The 18501-nt window shown below is 50.3% G+C and overlaps 2 protein-coding genes across 4 annotated transcripts; both read right to left on the reverse strand.

Annotated features, from left to right (window-relative positions):
* Nucleotides 1-1547: 1547 nt before the first annotated feature.
* On the reverse strand, nucleotides 1548-13647 carry KIF3B (kinesin family member 3B). Of its 3 annotated transcripts, none has more exons than XM_080558697.1 (9): nucleotides 13567-13647; nucleotides 7758-9196; nucleotides 7054-7155; nucleotides 6246-6368; nucleotides 6016-6134; nucleotides 5668-5781; nucleotides 4892-4997; nucleotides 4504-4682; nucleotides 1548-4243 (listed from the first exon to the last, which is right to left on the reverse strand). In XM_080558697.1, exons 2-9 carry the CDS (start codon nucleotides 9138-9140, stop codon nucleotides 4150-4152), a joined length of 2220 nt encoding a protein of 739 aa, XP_080414823.1. In that variant the 5' UTR covers nucleotides 9141-9196; nucleotides 13567-13647; the 3' UTR covers nucleotides 1548-4149. The 3 variants fall into 3 exon arrangements, with proteins under 3 accessions (XP_080414823.1, XP_080414824.1, XP_080414825.1); XM_080558698.1 differs by lacking the exon at nucleotides 13567-13647 and adding an exon at nucleotides 12554-12691; XM_080558699.1 differs by lacking the exon at nucleotides 13567-13647 and adding an exon at nucleotides 12243-12528.
* Nucleotides 13648-13900: 253 nt separating this feature from the next.
* POFUT1 (protein O-fucosyltransferase 1) lies at nucleotides 13901-18476 on the reverse strand. The gene is made up of 7 exons (XM_080558725.1): nucleotides 18336-18476; nucleotides 18107-18228; nucleotides 17468-17650; nucleotides 16771-16883; nucleotides 16115-16307; nucleotides 15615-15857; nucleotides 13901-15492 (listed from the first exon to the last, which is right to left on the reverse strand). Exons 1-7 carry the CDS (start codon nucleotides 18445-18447, stop codon nucleotides 15304-15306), a joined length of 1155 nt encoding a protein of 384 aa, XP_080414851.1. The 5' UTR covers nucleotides 18448-18476; the 3' UTR covers nucleotides 13901-15303.
* Between the last annotated feature and the right edge of the window lie 25 nt (nucleotides 18477-18501).

Here is an 18501-nt window from a genome sequence, read left to right on the forward strand (position 1 = left end):
GCTCCGGGCGCTACGGGAGGAGGCGGCGGCGGCGGCGGCGGCTCGGGCCCGGCATAACAACGGGGTCAAAGGGCTCGGCGCGGGAGGGGGGGGGGGAGCGGGGCGGGGCTCGGCGACGGTGGCCGCGCCGGGACACGGCGGGCCCCGCGCGCCGCCACCCGAGGGGCGGGGCCGCGCGGCGGGCCTGGGAGCCGTTTGAAGGAAAACAAACCGCGAGGGCTGCCGGGAGTTGTAGTCCCCGCTGCGGGAGCCGTGGCGGGGCGGGATCAGCCGGCGGACTACAGCTCCCAGCGGGCGCCGCGCGCGCTGCGCGGCATGGCGGGCAGGCTGCGGGCCTCGCCTGGTGGCTGAGGGGAGCTGAGGGCCCGGCCCGGCACCCCCAGGGGCACCGCCGCGGCTCGGGGGCGTTTGGCTCAGCGCCTGACGGCCCCGCAGCTCGCCCCGAGGCTTCTGTAGAGCCCGAAGTCCCCGCGCCCGGCCGCCCCCTCACAGCTTGACGGTGAAAACGGGCGCGCTCTGATGCCATAAACCTCACCGGCGTTATTACACGTCGTGTTTAGGGTCGCTTTACGTTCCTAGGCCGAAGAGATGGTACAAATAAATACAAGCCGTAAAAGTATGGACAGGACTATCGGCAGGGTTTTTGCCTCCGGATCAGCCGAGGGGCGGCCGGGCTCAGCGCGGCTCCGAGGAGCTCAGAGTGCTCTGGGAGCTCTGGGAGCTCTCTGGGAGCTCTGTGTAAGCTCTGTGACACCGCTGTGCCCGTGAGGAGGCCCTCGGGCCCTTGGGTTCAAAAAGAAAGAGGAATTTAAGAAGGTAGTAAGCGCCTGGACCACTGGGAGTGAAACCCACCGTGAGCAGCCAGGACCAGCGCTCTCGTCAGTTCCATCTCAGCCTCCAAGTATGGCTTTTGCAGGTTAAGTTTTCCAATCTGTGCTTTAACAGAACAGAAACAACCTTTTAAAACCCAGTGCATATTAAATGTGGCGGGTAGAAGAGAGGATAGATCCAGCTTTACAGGTGCCTCTCTGGAACTTGGCAAGCACTCCGTGTGCAGGGAAGGCAGACTTACTACAGCTAAAAAAATAAGAGAAGTTTGATCTGATCTGTATAATGCATCGATGTAATCCAAGATGCTACCACAGAGGTATGCGTATGTTTTAGAAGATTCAAGCAGCATGCAAATATTTTTAAAAAGGCGCTAGATCTACGTAAAGGATTTTAAGAAAGTGCTTTAACTCCTACACTTCAGTGTCATGTGGTGCTTGCTCCTGGAGCCAACGGGCTGCTTTTGCTGCAGGTCACTTTTAAAAAAAAAAACAACACATCCTACTGTACAGATCAGAGCAAAGATGAGAAGGATGTAAAACATTCCTCTGAAAAAGCTGTGACTGCGCACCAGGTCCAAGGGCCTCTTCCAGGAGTCTGCTGGATTTCCTGTCTTTGGCTGTTAACCTGCAGGAAGCCCAGATGGTTCAGATAACAGCCAGAGGCACGCAAACTTGGCAGGAATGTTTCTTAAAAACTTCAACACAGAGTTCAGTACATTTTGTAGAGCTTAAGACAATGTATTTTATCTTAATATCAGTGCCACTGAGTATCTGGTCAAGGGTACGTCCATCAAAAAGAGAATCTAAAAGCTTCTGTAACAATCTGAGATTGCCCATGAATACATTAACCAAGTCTCTAACCACTGCTCCGATTTAAATACAATGACTAAATATGCAATTTTATTCTTTTTCCACCTCACTGAGTTTCTTTTACCTTGCTAATGAATTTCTACAGAATTAAAAGCAGAGCCTTTCTGACATATTTACCAGCTAGCTTAATCAGTACTAAAATGAGAACGGTTTGGGTTTGCACTGTGATTTCCACTGTACCAGTCCTGCCACAAGGGGAGTTTCCAGCATATGAGTTTAATATAGGATTCCCTATGGAACAGAAGTAACTGAGGCAGTGTGCGCATGTGCAAACACATGTGGCTGTGAATGCATCTTCCCATGAAACATACATACACGTAGGTATGTACATGTATGCGTATATATATTACGTTGCTGTTACAGGTTGTAGAACCCCTTGTTTCACTTCAGTTCTCTGAGCACTTACAGCATACAATCATCTTTTAAAATGTCAAGGTACAGAATATTATGCGCTAGGGAGAGACGGAGGAGAGGGAAGAGAAGTTGACGTTACATTATACAACAAGAGCTAAGTAAAAGGCTCTCTGTACACAAACAGTGCTTTATAAAAAGGAAGATTATACCAGCTTTCCATGTTCTGGTTGAAATTTGTCTGGTGATTGCTCCCAGTTATGGCCAAACTCCTCTTTCCTCCACCAAAACTAAAATATATGTGTGTGCGTGTGTGTATTGATCTTGTGATCCAGAAAAGCACTCCATGAACCAAAGCAGCTGACTTGGAGTTTATCGGGGCCCACCTGGGCAGCTGGCTCACCGAGGCACCATGCCCGCAAGATGCAGAGGTGAGCTGTGCTGAGTGTGCAGTTCCTTCTGCTCATGGGGGTCAGATACAATGGAGTTCTCCAGCCTGGATGAAGTCACTCAGCAGATACGTAACGAGCACACAAGGCAGAGTCCATATATCAGAGCATTTCTAAAACCAGGCAAGTCCTCATACACTCACACATGTCAGTCTGGAGAAAGTCATCAGTGAAGGGAGAGGAAATAGGTAAAAACATTCATAGGGTGACAGCCAACAGCAACCAGAAAAAATAACATCCCAAGTCTCAATATACAATGAACTAAAACTTACAAATGAGCTGCGAGACACTAGACAGGGACACCTTACTCTGTCTTCAACACGGCAGTTCCATCTCCCTCAACCCTGCCACACGAGCCTGCGGCATTACAGCAGCCTGCTTTAGTCATAGGGCAGCTTGCAGAGAGACCGTCAAAAGCAGGAGTTCTTCCTCCCTTGTTTTCAAAGTACAACCCCTGGATTTAACGCCAGAATCCGTTACCCAGACTCGGTTATATCTGCTTTCACTCCCACCGGGCCCTGCATGGTCCAGGAGGTGCAAAGGAAAAACCTCTAACGTGACACGGGTGAGGCACAAGGGGTACCGTGTGCTGAACCTCCTTAGACGCTTCGGAGGGGCCATACTTACAAGAACAGTGCACTCAAAAGCCAGCTTCTCATTAAGGTGCTCTGCTTTCTACCCAGCTCACAGGGGAGAGCAGAGTCAGCCCTGTGAGCCTGCTAGGCAGTTAGCTCCATGCCCACGCTACGTTTCCTGTGAGCAGTGGGAGATTTGAGAAAATGGCCATGCGCCGCCCCCCCCCATTCAGACTTGGTGTGGAGACTGGTTTCAAATGCCAGGGGTAAGGATGGAGGCAACAGAGAGGAAGAAAGCTGTGGAGCTGGCACTGGTACGCAGATGAATTCTTTGACAAGGTGATTCCTGTTGGTAGGGGTGAGGTCTGCAGGAGGTCAGTTTAGAGGAGCTCTTACTTATGCCTGTAAACAAGTAAAGGACTTCAATTTCTATTGCTTCCTTTCTACAAAGTTGCTTTCAAGACCCCTTCTTGTCCTACAGTTCTAAAGGGAGGCACAGCTGTCTGGTGGTGAATACATGCTGACAGCTGCCATTCTGCCTGGTCAGACCAACTTCTTAACCCCAAAGGATGATGCCAGCCTTTCAAGCAGGAGGAGGAAAAACTGTGCACCTAGTCAAGTTTGGATAAATCCTTTGCTTTTTAACCTCATTTGGTTCTCACTATGAAGCTCTGGAGCGGTGGTTCTGTTGAGATGACTTTCAACTCTGTCTTCTTATTGCCCAACAGCAAAAAAAGCCCAGTGCAGCAAAAGGGCTAGTGCAGAAGGAGAGACGGTGATGCTGTGAGGTGATCCCCATGCTTCCCATTGCTTCTAATACACTGTAACGTACCTCATGCATTTCTGATTTCCTAACTAAAATCTCTTTCCCACAGAGGCCAAATGCTGAATTGCAAGCACGTATCTTCCTGTGGCTCAGTGCACCTGGACTGGCACAAGTCAGTTAAACAGCAAAGAGGCCACCTCCAGGGGAAAGGGGTTGGAGTCTGGCTGGGAGGTCTCTCTGCAGGTTTTTACTTGTCTCTGCTCTCAGAAGGCAAAGGCTGTTCACGCCCTGGAGAGGAATTGCTGGTTTTACTTTGGAACCAGCCCTCGGGACTGTGGGTAGAGCTGAGAACTATGGGTGCCTGCTGAAGAGGATCCCCCTGATTTCCTTCCAGTTTTAGGCCTGAAGAAGTAAAAATGAAAAAAAATAAACAAAAAAGCCCCAACAATGTCACCTGTTACTCATCAAAATTAATCTTCCAATTTTTTTTTACTGGATTTATACTCTAATCAGTCTCAGCGTTCTCTACTGTCCTACATTCCTTTCTATCTCTGCTTTACAGCCAAGTTAGCCATAGCTTTACTGATGAGAACTGCAGACAGACAGCAATTATATTTGTCCCTTTGCTGTTGGCTAGTCTGCTTACTAAAAATTCAGCTCACCTGGCTTTTGGTTTTTTATTCGAAGTGCTCTCAAAGGTCGAAGCATCCACCTGTATCTCATCTTCATCCTGCAGAGCTGCTTCTAGAGCAGCCTGAACTTTGGGAGCAATGGCTGGTCCTTCATAGTCTCTTGTTGTTCGGCTGGGCATGTCAAGTTCCAGTAATACAATATTCTCTGCCTGAGAAAGTAGAAGCAAAATCAAAGCCTGCATGTTTTCATACAAATAGTTTCTTTTCCCCCCAGAAGCTTATTCTGAAGTACTTTACAAAGCTATGCAGGACACTGTAAAAACGTACGTCCCATAGAAGAACTAACAATCCTCTGAAATTCACATTCCCCTGACCAGGAAGGCGAACATTTGAAAGTTGTAACCACATCTGGGCTTACCCTGTACCGAGCTTCTGGACGAATCATCATGGACGTCCTGGCGTGCTGGCTTAGTGGCCTTTTGTATCCTACAGCAGACACCGGTCTTTTCATCATTTGCTGGTTACTAGAGAAACACAGATACTCAGTCTATTATGCACCAAAACCAAAAACTCTTCTTGGAATTTATGAGCTACAACATCTGCAAATTCCACATGGAAATACGTTTCAAGAGAGCAGAAACAAGCTAGACTGCATTTCCAAGAACAGCTCTCAGCAGTCAGTCAACAAGATAAAGCAGTTATCCCTTGTCATCTGTTCCCTGCACAAAGCAGGGTATCTCCATGGTTTTTTGTTGTTGTTTATCATACAGACCACAGATGCACTTGGTTGCTCCCTGCTTACCAAATTTGCTTTAGAGAACTTCCTCTGTAGAGATTCAGGATATACCCACAGCTCTCGCATAATAATTTTTGAGAGCTTTCCTAACTAATCCAGGAAACAAATACAATAGGAATTTATTGCTATTTCAATGGTGCATGCAGAATTACGTTTATTTTACATATAATTACTGGGCTCATCTAGAAGAATCTTGTGCATCTTGTGCATTCCTATTTTATTCAACCTACTCAGATGAGTAATATCTTCGTTTTATAATTCAACAAGAAGCTAAGAACTTGGAGGGCCGTTTTATATCCCCAATTCGATCCCTCTGTTGGGGTGCCTTGTTCTTAGCACTAGAGGGTTTTATGTGACCTGTAACTAGATCCTAAGTAAACGATTAGAAGTACACTCACTCCAGCCGGGTTATGGGATGCAGTTTCCACTGGTCTTCCTCTTCGTCAAAGAACGATCTGTTCATGATCTTATTCTTTTCTTCCAAAGGAATAAAATTTTCAATAATCAAGTGCCTACATAAAACCACAACAATGGGAAATACACAAGAAACACAATCAGCAGATGATTTTCTCTACTGCTCCTCTCGCACTGCCTTAATATAGCTGTGGAAAAGGAGGAATGTTTTGGCTTTCTCTTGTTGAAATCTTGTTCCACAAGCATGTGCAGAACAGTCCTTCCTTTCACTCCCCCCTAAGAAACCATCTCTGTTAAAGCTAACTGACAGGAAATGAAGTGACGGGACTTACTTTAGCTTTAGTTCCCTGGTAAGTTCATTCTGGGTCTGCTCCAGTTCCTGGCGCTCCTTGATGTGCTCTTCTTGGAGATCATGGATCTCTGCCTTCACAGCTTGCAGCTTGGAAAATAACTGGAACAGACAACAAGAGCTGAAGTCATAACTTGCCAACGTTCCTCTCAGTTCCACACACAAGTTGATTTTATTCCTAACCCAGTGGATGTGAAAGAATTTTCTTTTTACCTTTTTGAGTTTTTTGGTCTTTATGTCCACCTCTTGCTGAAGAGAACTATAGGTCTCCTTCAGCTCTAGTGTTTCCTCATCCCGACTCTCCATCTGCTGCTGGATTTCTCGCTCCCGACGTTTCTGAAGGATGTGATGTACAATATTAGGGACCACAATTGCATTGCCACCTCCAGGCTGACATACGTGAAACCGACACTTAGGATGTTTTTACTTCCCTGGGTTCCAGGGCTTTTGCCTTAGCTTCTAGTTTTTCCTATCTCTTGCCTTAGAAATACCAGAAGCATTAGCTCTTCTCTGTCTTTATTTTGGTGAGGGTCTATTGGAATCAGATAGGGTGAATAAGTGCTCAGGTTTCAGTTAAAGGAATTAAATGTTGTGGTTAGATTTTTTTTTAATCAATTCATACTAATCATTGCACTTCATGAATTACCACCAGAAAATGCGTAATAGAAAATAAACTTCTGTCACATAGCAAACACCCCTTCCCTCGAGTTAACAGCTGAATTGTCACTCTCTGAGGCCTTCCAATTATTTCTTCACTTACAGACATATCCAATTAAGATGGAACATAAATCTTTAATGTGAAAAGCTGGAAGAAAAGTATTATAAACCTTATCTACATATTTCATACAACAATAAAAAGGACACAAGCCCTTGCCCCTTTTTTTGAGATTTAAGATTGCCATTAAATCAATTTCAGGGTTAAACCTGTGCAAACTTTCTTACCTTTCTCCTGATACAATGTTTTATAGAAGTTCCACAGCAAGGCTTTTTATACAAAAACAACAAATGTTCTTCCTTGTACCTGTTCTGCAATTTCCTGTCGTTTCTGTTCCAGGATTTTCTGCTGTTCATTTGTATGATCCACAATATTTTTTCCTCCCACCAGAAGTTTGCTTTCCATTGCCTGAAAGAAAACACGGTCATTAAGTTTCTCTCTCAGTGACCAGCTAACAAGTCTTTTCCGCAGGATGTGACTTTCTCTCATTTACATACGACTTCTTCATGAGGGCAGCTCTCTCTGAAGTCATCTGCTACGAGAATTACTATTTCTAAAAATTCCTGTAAAACTGGGGGATAAATGAAACAGTAACTTGCTTGGAATTACACATTGCTGTAACGTGGCCAATCTGAAGAACTAAAATGTGTACTCTCGTATAAAATCTTGTTAATGATCTGTTACAGAATGAAGCTTTTTTTTTGTGCTACAGCTTGTGAAAAGATGCATCATCGCATTTTATTGTGATGACTGCTTAAGATCTTACAAGATCAGCATATAAGAACAATGCAGCAACTCATGAATATTGAGGTTCCTAATTAATGGCGGAAACTAAGGGAATTTCAACTTCTGTCTAGAAACAGTTTATTTTAAAATCTGATTAAACACAAATCACTATTCTGGAAACTTCTTTTGAAATAACTTTCCTAACTGGGAAACCTGCTATTCTCCCCACTGCCTAAATCAATTGCTTTAAAAAAGTATGAAAGTATGACGAGGAAGAATTCTACCTTGATTTTAGCACTCAACATTTCTGTTGCTTCCTTCTCTCGTCGCAGGTCCTCCATTTTCTTTTCCTTCTCTTTCAGCAGTCTCATCTTTTCTTCTGCTACCAAGCTGTGATCCTCAACAATAGCTTTCTTTTCAATCTCCAGCTTTTCTTGTTGCTCCCTCCAATAGTCATCTTTGTCGTCTCCTTCATCCTCACCCTCTTCAGTATCCTCCTCCTCTTCCCCACCCTCTCTTCTCCTTTCCCTCCTCTTTCTTTTGCCAATAGACCGTTTTTCCAACTGTGCCTTGAGTCGAGCAATTTCTTCCTGGAATTCGCGTAGCAGAGCATCCTTAGGATCCTCATTCACTCTTGGCTTGTTCTTGATGTTTTTGGCACGATTGGCATACCTTAGTGTCGTAAGAGTCTCCTCTACATTGTAAGAGGCAGGGCCTATATTGGCCACCATCACAGTCTTGGCATTGCCACCTAGTGAGTCTTGAAGTAACCTAGTTAGCTTTGAGTCCCGGTACGGAATGTGTGTGCTTTTGCCATCTACTAGGGCAGATATAACATTGCCCAAAGCTGAAAGAGAGAGATTGATTTTAGTAGCTTCCTTTAACCTTTCCCCCTGTGCTCCAGTCTTAGCTTGGCGCTCGCTGCCCGCAAGGTCTACCAGGTTGAGTTTTCCAACACGAATGTGATTCTCTCCATCAAGTCCCAGCTCGCTGCATTCAATGGTGATCACAAAAATGGCATGAGATCGAGAGCTGTGTTCGTTCATGTTGGTGGCACCAACTGAGCGATTTTGGTTTCCCACGTTCATGACATGCTCTATCTCTTTGACACTTTTTGTAACAAAGGAGGACAAATCTTTAACATATACACCTGTATCTGGCCTCTCTTTTAACTCCAGCCGTTTGGATTGATCCTTTGATAACAAGTCTCTGATTTCTTCTTGGTATATTTCCAGATAAGAAGCTCTAACTAGGTATTGCTGATTTTGGGATCTAGAGATGTGGGTGAAGATGTGATCAAATGAATTGGGGATGACCCCTCTTTTTTCAGGATCACCACGCACCCCTTCCATCGTATATGTTTTCCCCGTTCCAGTCTGCCCATACGCAAAGATTGTCCCGTTAAAACCTTGCAGAACAGAGTCCACGAGAGGTCTGAAGGTCTCATCGTAGAGTTCAACCTGTTTGGAATTCCAGTCGTACACAGCATCAAAGGTGAAAGTTTTAGGCAGTTCATGAGATGTTCCCCGTGGATTCTTCACTGAGACCTGCCCTAATTTGACATCCACGTTAACGACTTTTTCATACGAAGCTACCTTCTCTTTGCTGTTCATTGGCCGGCATCGTACCACCACCCGAACAGACTCAGAGCTCTTTAACTTAGACATGACAGCAGGTCTGTGGCTGGCGTGTTCTGATCAATGGCTGATCCAGTGCTAGAAACCTAGAACAGAAACAAAGAAGGCATCTATGAAGGCAGTTTTGTGCACAGAGCCAATATTCGACTCACCTATTCAAGCACAATTTTGCATTACGTTCTGAGGGATTTTGAAGAATAACAATTAAGGACAACATAAAAATTTAAAAAAAGGCCTGAGCCAAGACAGTATTATTTTACCAAAGCCCGTCAGTATCATTTATACAGGCTCTGCGGCAAAGAATCTTCATCAAATCTCACCTTTGCAGTTGGCAGAGATCCTTTTCTTGACCTTTAAAAATAATCGTAACGCTTTTAAAACTATTTATAAAAACGATGTAACTCCTTGCCACTGATTCCCTTTGCAGTTTAGCTTTTTGTTTTAGATCTTGTGCTTTGAAAGCCCAGTACAGACCCGCTCTGTCCGTATTGCTCAGAACGCAGCTGCAGGCTCGTGAAAGGAAATCAGTCGGTGATTCACCTGCGTGTTTCACCTCCCTACCAACATTCAAGAGATTACAAAACATAAATATAGTATTTTCAGAGTTGCCTCTTTTTATGCCTCCTATGTATTGACAAAAATGTCTCATTTTTATGAGACCACCTCTACATTACAGTCTTCTCGCACGTGATGTGATGTGTCATCAGGACCATCCTGACTCGGAAGGTTTAAAACCTGTGCCTGGTTTTTCTTAAGTGACAGCGGTTCCCTGGAACACTGCCCAAATGCTTTTATGTCTTGTGCATTAAAACTTTTAAAGTCACTTTCTGAAGCCTACCTACAGCATAACAGATCTTTAATTGGGCTACAACAGCTGTGAGGACTCGAGATAAAATCGTTAAATACTTTGTCCATTTCCAGGCATCCCATCCCTGAATGTTCCGTTTCCACACCTGGGAAAACCGATGTTACTTTTACTTTTCTGTCAAGAATCAAGTGAAGGAAAGTAATTGTTACACAAAAGTTTTCCCACGTCTCGCGATCTAGCTGGCAGCAAAGTAGAGCGTTAAGGCAGCCAAGTGTAGCAGCGTTCCAAGGCTTGCAGGCACTGCAAGCCAAACCAGCCAGGGGACCAAATCACCCCAGTGAGCTGGACTCCAAAATCCGCTGGCAGCTAAGAGGAGTGTTTCCAGCACCTGCCTTCTGCCGGGTGAGGACAGCCAGCCGGGAGCGGGACGAGGCACGGGGTGGGCTCTGCCACCCCCAGCCGGGAGCACCCCAAGGCCCCCTGCTGTCTGCACCCCCTGCGGCCCCCCACAGGGCTCGTCCGCTCCCTGCCCCACTTCCGAGCTTCCCGGTCGATGTTGATCTTGCATTTGTGCTTGCTGCACAAGTATTAGCGTACTTAAAACAGAGGCGGCATTTCCAGCTTGTATCCGGCAGAGAGTAGAAGGGAAAGCTCTAAAGGTGGAATGATCTACGGTATGCCTCGCCTAATGCTCAAGCAATCAGAGGACATCAGGGTGTGAAGTGGACACCTGCAAGAATTTGCCCTTCTCAGCTTTCTGAAGGTGAGTTTAAGCTCCTTTCCTATCACTTATAAACATTTCACAAAGCACTCAGTCCTTCGAGGCCACCCTCGTCTTTCTCTAACATGATCGCCCTCTGGGAAAGGATTCTGCAAACGAATGTCTTCCTCAGCTAGAGCTCCTGCGTCTGTTTTTATAGGAAACAGAAAACCACCACGTGTGCCTGAGAGCCTTCAAGCACAACTGTTTGCACAGACCTATGCCATTGTTTTTCCTTCACCAATACACTTATGGGGATTTTCCATAAAAGCCATCTCTGCTCACGCATGCTAACCGCACGGCCCGCACGCCACGCTCCTGCTCTGCTGCACCCACTGAGTGGGGACCAGCGGGCTCACAAGGCTCACCGCCAGCCTGAAGGCACGGCGCATAAATCCAGTTCACGGGTCCGAGCCGTTCGTGCCTCTGGGCTGCAGAGGAAGACACGTGCTGTTGCATTTCCCAGCAGCTGGCACAACGAGCTGCCATTTAAAACAGAGCACAAAGACTGCGTTCCTGCTAAAGCGACAGCCTTGCACTGAAGATCCAAATGGTACAGCTTGCGAAATGCAGTGTGATTTCTAATAAGCTTTTTTTTTTTTTTTTCCAAATGCATCTTTCTACCAGCTGGATCTGCAGCAGCCCATGGATTCGCTCTAACTGTTTTTACTCAGTAACTGCGCGTCTCCAGAGAGCTTCTCAAATAAGGTGACAGAGAACTTCAAGAGCAGAGCTAGAGGACTGAAGAAGGAAGCAGAACGCTCCTATCTCAACGTCCAGACTGCAGATCTGCACTACAAAGAATAGCACAAGAGGAACAAATAAACATGTTGAAGAACTGTATGGAAACCTCTACACGACCTTCAGAATTTCCTTGCTGTTGTGCAGGGAAGCGCCTCGCTCCCCCGTTATTCCCATGAAAGCACTTAGAAGTTACTCGCAGGAAGATGAAAAATGTGCGTGGAGCTGCCCAAACTGGACAATGACCCAGAAGCGTTTAACAACCCGCATACTGAACTGGAACCGCTATAGGAATTCTGGATTGCAACTGAAGAAAAACATTTCCCTCCTAGCTGACAACTCCAAATAAAGATGACCTTATTTTCTGGCCCACAGGGAACATGTATTTTGGTATGCCAATAGAAAAGAACACTTGAAACGGGGACAAGTCTTGCAGAAGCAGAAAAAGCAACTCTCCATCTACTCATCATGAGTAATTATATATATAAATACATGCTGTGATTCCGTGATGCTTCTCCTTCCCCACCTACCTGAGATTTTCCTATAGCTCAAGTTCACAAGAGACAAGCTCACAAAACAAGCGACGCATCATTTATCTGCATTACATGGGGAACGTACGTACTGGCAAATACTCAAATTAGGCACAAACTCTGACAAGAGGAGCCCGGTCCTTCTTTATACAATTAATATCCAAAACGTAATTCTGATGAGAAGGGCAGCTTGTGAAAGAGATGCTGACTAGGATTAAACGATGAGGATTAAGTTAATTTTCACATTGGCTGCTTTGTTTTTCAAGAGTATACATTGCTGTGCACACACTCACCTGGAAGTTAAAAGCAAAATGTCCAGCACGTGTCGTTTTAAGATTTGGCAACGCATACTTTTAACAAAAAAAAATGTTGCATATTTGCTGCTCCTCTGGGTGTATCTCATCAATATGAGCTTCCTAAACTTTTGAGGCATTCCCCCGTTTCACTTGCAAGTCTCTTTTTATAGACCCAGATAATTTATCTTACCCCTGATGTGGGCTATTTTCATAACAACCTATCACGAATCGCCCCCATTTATTTTAGCTGCTGCTGTGCAGCTTACTGAAAGCACAGCACACCAAATTACGCTTCTCCCCAGACTCACCCAGCTGTCTGACCAAAAGCAGAACCAGTTTGTGGTGTTTATGGTCACAGGGACTCTCCTGCAAGGACGGAGCTGCAGGGAGCGGCTGCACAGGGCCTGGCCACTGGGGCCTGGCAGCGAAACGCGGCGCAGGCTGCAGCACCAGGCGCTCCTCTGCCACGGGGACTCCTTCACGCCACCAGGCAGGTCTCGAGCGACCCGGGTCAGTCCCCAGAGCGTCCCGTTGGGTCTTAGGGTTGAAGGAATGCGTTGGAAGACGGGCTCCGTATAACCAAGGCGGGGAGCAAACGGAGCATTCGAGTTCTCTTCTACGCCAGAAGATTGCTCCTGAGGAAACAAGCACTGCCACGGGCTGGCTGCGGGCTAACGGGGGCACTTCTGGATGGGGACATTTGGCAGCGAGGACGCGGCACACCTGGGCACACCTGGCCGACCCCACAGCCCCGGGCCTCACGAGGCTCCCCCGCGTCAGGTGTAGAGACGAGCGTGGCGATCTCCTGGGGAAGTTCTGGGATCGGTGCCCAACTCCTCGCCTCGCATCCTACAGGTACCGCCCCAGGTGCCCCCTGAAGCCCACCGCCGCTCTCTCATTTAAACCTTTCAGATACTGGGGGCGACGGTGCCCTGCCTTACTCCCCCCGCCCCGTGCCTCCCAGCCCTCCCCCAGGCGGCGGCTGGCCCTGCCGGCCCCGCTGCCCCCCGATCTCCCCGCAGCCACCGGGCACCGACCGGGGCGGCCACCCCCGGCCCCCGCTCGCCTCCCGCTGCCGGGCACCGCCCGGGAGCCCCCGGCCCGGCCCGGAGCCCCTCCGCCGGCGGGAGGCTGGGGTCGGCGGCTCCCCCCCGGCCGCTCCCCCCCGCCCCGTGGCAGCCCCCAGCGGGCCGCCGCCGCTCCCGGGGCCGCCCCGAGCCGAGCCCCGCGGCAGGGCCCGGCGGCAGCAGCCCGGGGCCGCCGGGAGGGGCTGGGGGGGGGGGGCACCCAGCGGGGCCGGGCCGGGCCGCGCCGCTCTCACCTGCGCCGTCACCATGGAGCCCCGCGGCCGCCTCCTCCCGCGGCACCGGATGCGGCGGGGCCGGAGCGGCGCCGCCCCCCCCCCCCTCCCCGGTCACTTCCTTGGCAACGCCCGCGCCCGCCCCACGCCGCCGCTTCCGGAGCGCGATCGGGCCCCGGTAGAGCCCCGGGCCCCCCCCCGGCCCGCCCCCCCCCCCGCCCGGTAGAACCCCGGGCCCCCCCAAAAGGACGCGCAGGGCAACAGCATTGCCTACAAAAGCTCTTTATTGTTAGAAAAATACGTTTTTTCTAAAAAAAAAAAAAAAAAGAACCAAAACATCCTTTTTTTTCTCCTGCCCCCCCCCCCCCGCCGGGCCCCGCGCCCACCCCCGGGCCCCGCAGGGCTTTGGGTGCACGGAGCCGCCAACCTCCGGCACAGCACGGGGAGGGGGGGCGGCAAGGGACAGCAACACCACCAAAACACCAGCACCCAGCCGGAATTAACCCCCGGGAACGCTCGGAGGGCGTTGTGTGGACCGCACGAGAGGCGGCCAGGCCGGCAGCGCAGCCTCGCGAGCGGCACTTTTAGGAATTAACCAAAGTTCTGCAGTCGGTGTTCGGAAAAGGTGACTGGAGAACGAAAAGGCGTTGGCCGGACTGAGGCTTACCGCTGAAGACCCTGACGTGGTACCGAGGGTAAACTGCGCTGGGGCAAACTAAAGCTTTTTCTTTGTTTTGCTGCTTCGCCTTTCAGGTAGCTGTGCTGGGAACTAGCCCTACCAACAGGAATGCTGTTGTCAGAGGGGTTATTTTTACAGAGTACAGAAATAAAAAAAAAATAGAAACCATTAACACGGACCTAGGTAAAACATGCACCAACCCACGCTACAGCTACTTCAGGAGTTTTAGCTTAAAAACAATTACATTTCTAACAGGACTTCCACCTTACATCAACAGCTACAAAACCCTACGTCTCCAACTCGGCTACGAACAATCTTCCATCCACGTCCCTCCAAAAACCCTTTCCCCAGTTCAATACAAAGAACGTCTGAACACGTAACTGCAACGAGTAAACACGCCTCCACCAGGCTTCTCTAGCACCGCCGGAGAGATCAAGGTGTTGCTCCGCAGCCGCCCCCTCTCACAGCACTGCTGCGAGGCAGGTGTGGAACCTCCCACTACAGGGAACGGAAAGCGAGGCACCGAGGTGATGTGGGTCCAGTAAGGCAATAACCGCGCTCAATAAAACCCAGATCTCATTTCCTATCCTGAGCTTCATCTTGCACTGCTTTTCAGGGACCATGGTATTTCTGACAAACAACTTCTGACAATACTTTGCTCTTTAAAAGAGCTTACGGTCAGTTTTGGACAATGAGAAGCTTCTCAACATCTCCAGATAAAATTACTAACGGCAAAAGAGAGGAAATCTGAGCAGCTTCTTTGTAACTGTTGGCAAACCCCCAAAAATGAGGATGGAGAGATATATAAACTACATCGTAAGAACCGTATGCATATAGTTTCCAGTTTCCTATAAACTTCATGATTTAAAATTTCTTTTCTGTCTGGTATCGCCCTGGAAACGCAGAAGTGAGGTCAGACAGAAGAGTGACTGCGAGGAGTACCCAGGAGCTGGAAACGGGCGCGCCGCAGCCCGGCAGCGTGCTCTGCACAGCGGAGAACACCGTTAGCACCCGAGTGGTCCCTCGGCGAGGTACCACGCTCAGAGCTCTGAGAACTATCGAGCCCGTTCCGCTTTTGGTCAGAACTCATCCCGTAACCTCGGCGGGTGGTCCATGCCAAAAAACGAAGAGGGTTTTCCATGCACGTCACGCTCTCTTTTTACGAAGGCAGTAAAGGAAGAGACGCAGTTCCCGATGAAGTGATCGGACTGGCCAAGAATATACAAATCGATCTGAGCCACCTCCGGCTGCAGGCTTACCACTTTGACCTGCAGAGAAAAGCAAGGAACGTAAATTAACCCAGTCATCCGTTATTACAATCCAAATGTCTCAGCGTAATACCAGCTTTTATTAAAGCACTCCTGCTGGAGTACGTTTCCAGAAGCTTTACCTTTCCTTGGAAGAACTGCTGTATTTCCTTCGTGTAGGGCTCGGAATCAGTAGCAATATAAACGGATTTAGCTTCTGTCTTTTTCACCCACAGCTTGAGGGCGCGTTTGATCTCCTTGAGGTCCGGCAGGCACATGTCCATGGTGAGGGGCACAGCAGTGCTTCGGTCGTAGCCCACGCACTGAGGTGACGCCATGAAGTGAGACCCGGCCGTCCCGTCCTTTAGCATGTTACAAGCATTTTTCTGGTGGAAGAAGAGAAAATACCACGTTTGAAAGGAAACACTGCAGGAACACACTACCAAGCCCCCCACCCCTGCCAGCAGCGTGACGGTCTGTCTGAGGGAGGAACCCCAACAGCATCTCTAGCAGCCAAACGCAGCGAGTTACTGCACGCAGGCAGGGTTCAGGCTTCCGTCCCAGAAGGGCAGCTTCTACTCCAAAAGCTTTTCCACGGTGTCAGCCACCCACCTACAGCCACGAGCCCCGCACCGAACCATACCCAATCCGAGCCGATCCTCAGGTGAATTCCTACATACGGCCTAACCAGCAGGGAATGAATGTAGGCGTCTCCTTTCTTCACCATTTCGTCAGACCACACGATGTACTTCTGGAGGGGGCGGTGCTCCTCTAGGACCGGGAACTGGGCTGGAGCCCCGGGTAAGGCAAGTACGGGGTGCTCAGATGGTGGAAACCTAAGGGGGAGGGGAAAAAACAAGTCAAAAACATCAAACAGATGGGAGTATAACAACCTTGCACGCCTAATCTTGCGCAAAGAGTGCTGAGTACAAGTTTTGGGAAGGTAAGAATGGAAACTACGAACAGCCTGAAACACACAGCACCTACTGCTCCGGATTTACACAAGACAGGTCCGAACCATTTTGCTGTGGGAACAGAACAGCGGAGCAAAACTCCGATAGCACATTTTACCTCCCACCCAGTAACAAATTAATTAGTATTCTTTGACAGACAAAAAGGTAAGAATCCGATACACGTAACAACGAGCTACCTAGCAATGACAGCTTATGTTTTCATCCCAGGCTGGAGCAATTGCCACCCAAACATATCGATGTGACTGAAGTCACTTGTGGCTTTGTTTTCCTGAGTTAATCTAAACGCTTAGAGTGGCACACCAACAGCTCCCCTGCTTCTCGCTACCTTTGGATCCACTGGTCCTTGTACGCAGGACTGAAGGAGATTCCCTTGAAGAGTTCAGACTTATCGAAATCCACTTTGAACTGATCCCAGAACGGACCAAAGGGATTTCCATCCTGCAAAGGAGAGACAAGCGCTCACTCAGTGCACACGTGGGGTCTGAGAGAGTGAGCTAACAAGATCCCGGGCTGCAGAGCCAAAGAGTTCCTCCCTTACAGGAAGAGCACAGGCTGAATGTAACAGCCTGTGTGTCCCTTATCAGCTCCATGGGAAAGAGAGAGTGAAACATTAAAGAGCGTTAACTGAGAACTAATGCAAAGGCTGCTTTAAAAGAACACCACCACCACAGTCATTAAATATTTTAAAGGTTACTTTAAAACCAGTTGGACAGTTATACCACAGACAGGAACCAGGCAAGGACCAGCAGGAGACGGGCATTTTTTCTTCCAGACTTGTTTTCCTTGCAGTCACAGTCAGGTCAGAAGAGGTAAGCCCTACCTGCACAAACAGCCTTCCCGAACCCCCGGCACTTGCCGGCAGAGAAAGGCAGGAAGGTGCAGCCAGGCGCACAGATCAGCAGTGATGGGAACGTTGCTCGTGGTGATTCAGGGCCCGCGTTCGTGAGCGAACGGTGCCTTGGGTGAGCCAGCCACCCCTGAACACCCCCAGCACCGAGCTGCGGGAGGCCGGAGGCCCTCACCTTCATGGGACAGCTGCTCCTGTCCGTGCTCCTCTGCGCCGCCGCCTCGAAGCAGTACGCCACGCGCTCCCCGGGCGGCCAGTGCCGCGGCGCCAGCTCCGCCATGAACTCCTCGAGGCTGAGCACGCGGTGGTAGCGCAGCAGCGGCTGCAGCCTGAAGTACTGCTCGTAGGGGACGTGCAGCTGCGGGCAGCACGTGGGGCCTCACCACGGGGCTGGCCCCGAGCAGAGCCCCCGGAGCCCCAAAGCCAGGCCCAGGCCCTGCCCCCTGGTCCCCCGGGCTCTGCCGCCCAGTCTCCCTGGTGCTCCCCTCCCCGGTCCCTCCCGGTTCCCCCGGGTGCTTGCCCCTGGTCCCCCCACCCCAGTGCTCCCCCCGTTCCCCACCCCGGTGCTTCCCCCGGTTCCCCCCATTCCGCCCCCCGGTCCCCCCACCGCGGTGCTTTCCCCATTCCTCCCCCCAGTGCTTCCCCGGTGCCCCCCGCAGTTCCTCCCGGTTCCTCCGGGTGCTCCGCCTGCTTCCCCCGGTGCTCCCCCCGGTTCCCCCCAGTGCTCCCCCCGGTTCTCCCCAGTCCTCCCCCCGGCTCCCCCCCCGGTTCCCCACCCGGTTCCCCCCCCGGTTCCCCACCCCCCGGCGCTCACGTTGGTGTACGGCGGCCGGTGGTGCCGGTACTCGATCCACGGCGGCACGGCCAGCGTGCGGTTGAGGGCTCGGGCGAAGGCGAGGGCGCCCAGCAGGTGCTCGGCCTGGTTCCCGAAGCGGCCTGAGGGGAGGGGGAGGAAGGGGGGAACGGGCCTAGGCCTCAGCCTCCTCCGCCCCACCGGGCCCCGGCGGCGGGCAGGGGTGGGGAGGGCGGCGGGAGGGCCTCACCCATGCAGGGGCAGTACAGCAGGTACCCGGCCGCGTCCCAGGCACCGGCTGCCAGCGGCGGCAGCAGCGGCAGCAGCAGCAGGAGGAGGGCGGCGAGAGGCGGCGGCGCCATGGCGGCGGAGGGCGGGAGGCCTGCGGGAGGCCGTCCCCTTCCCGGCGTGCCCCG

Source organism: Anser brachyrhynchus (assembly GCF_964034855.1).
Source record: "Anser brachyrhynchus genome assembly, chromosome: 16".
NCBI classification, from domain to species: Eukaryota; Metazoa; Chordata; class Aves; order Anseriformes; family Anatidae; genus Anser; species Anser brachyrhynchus.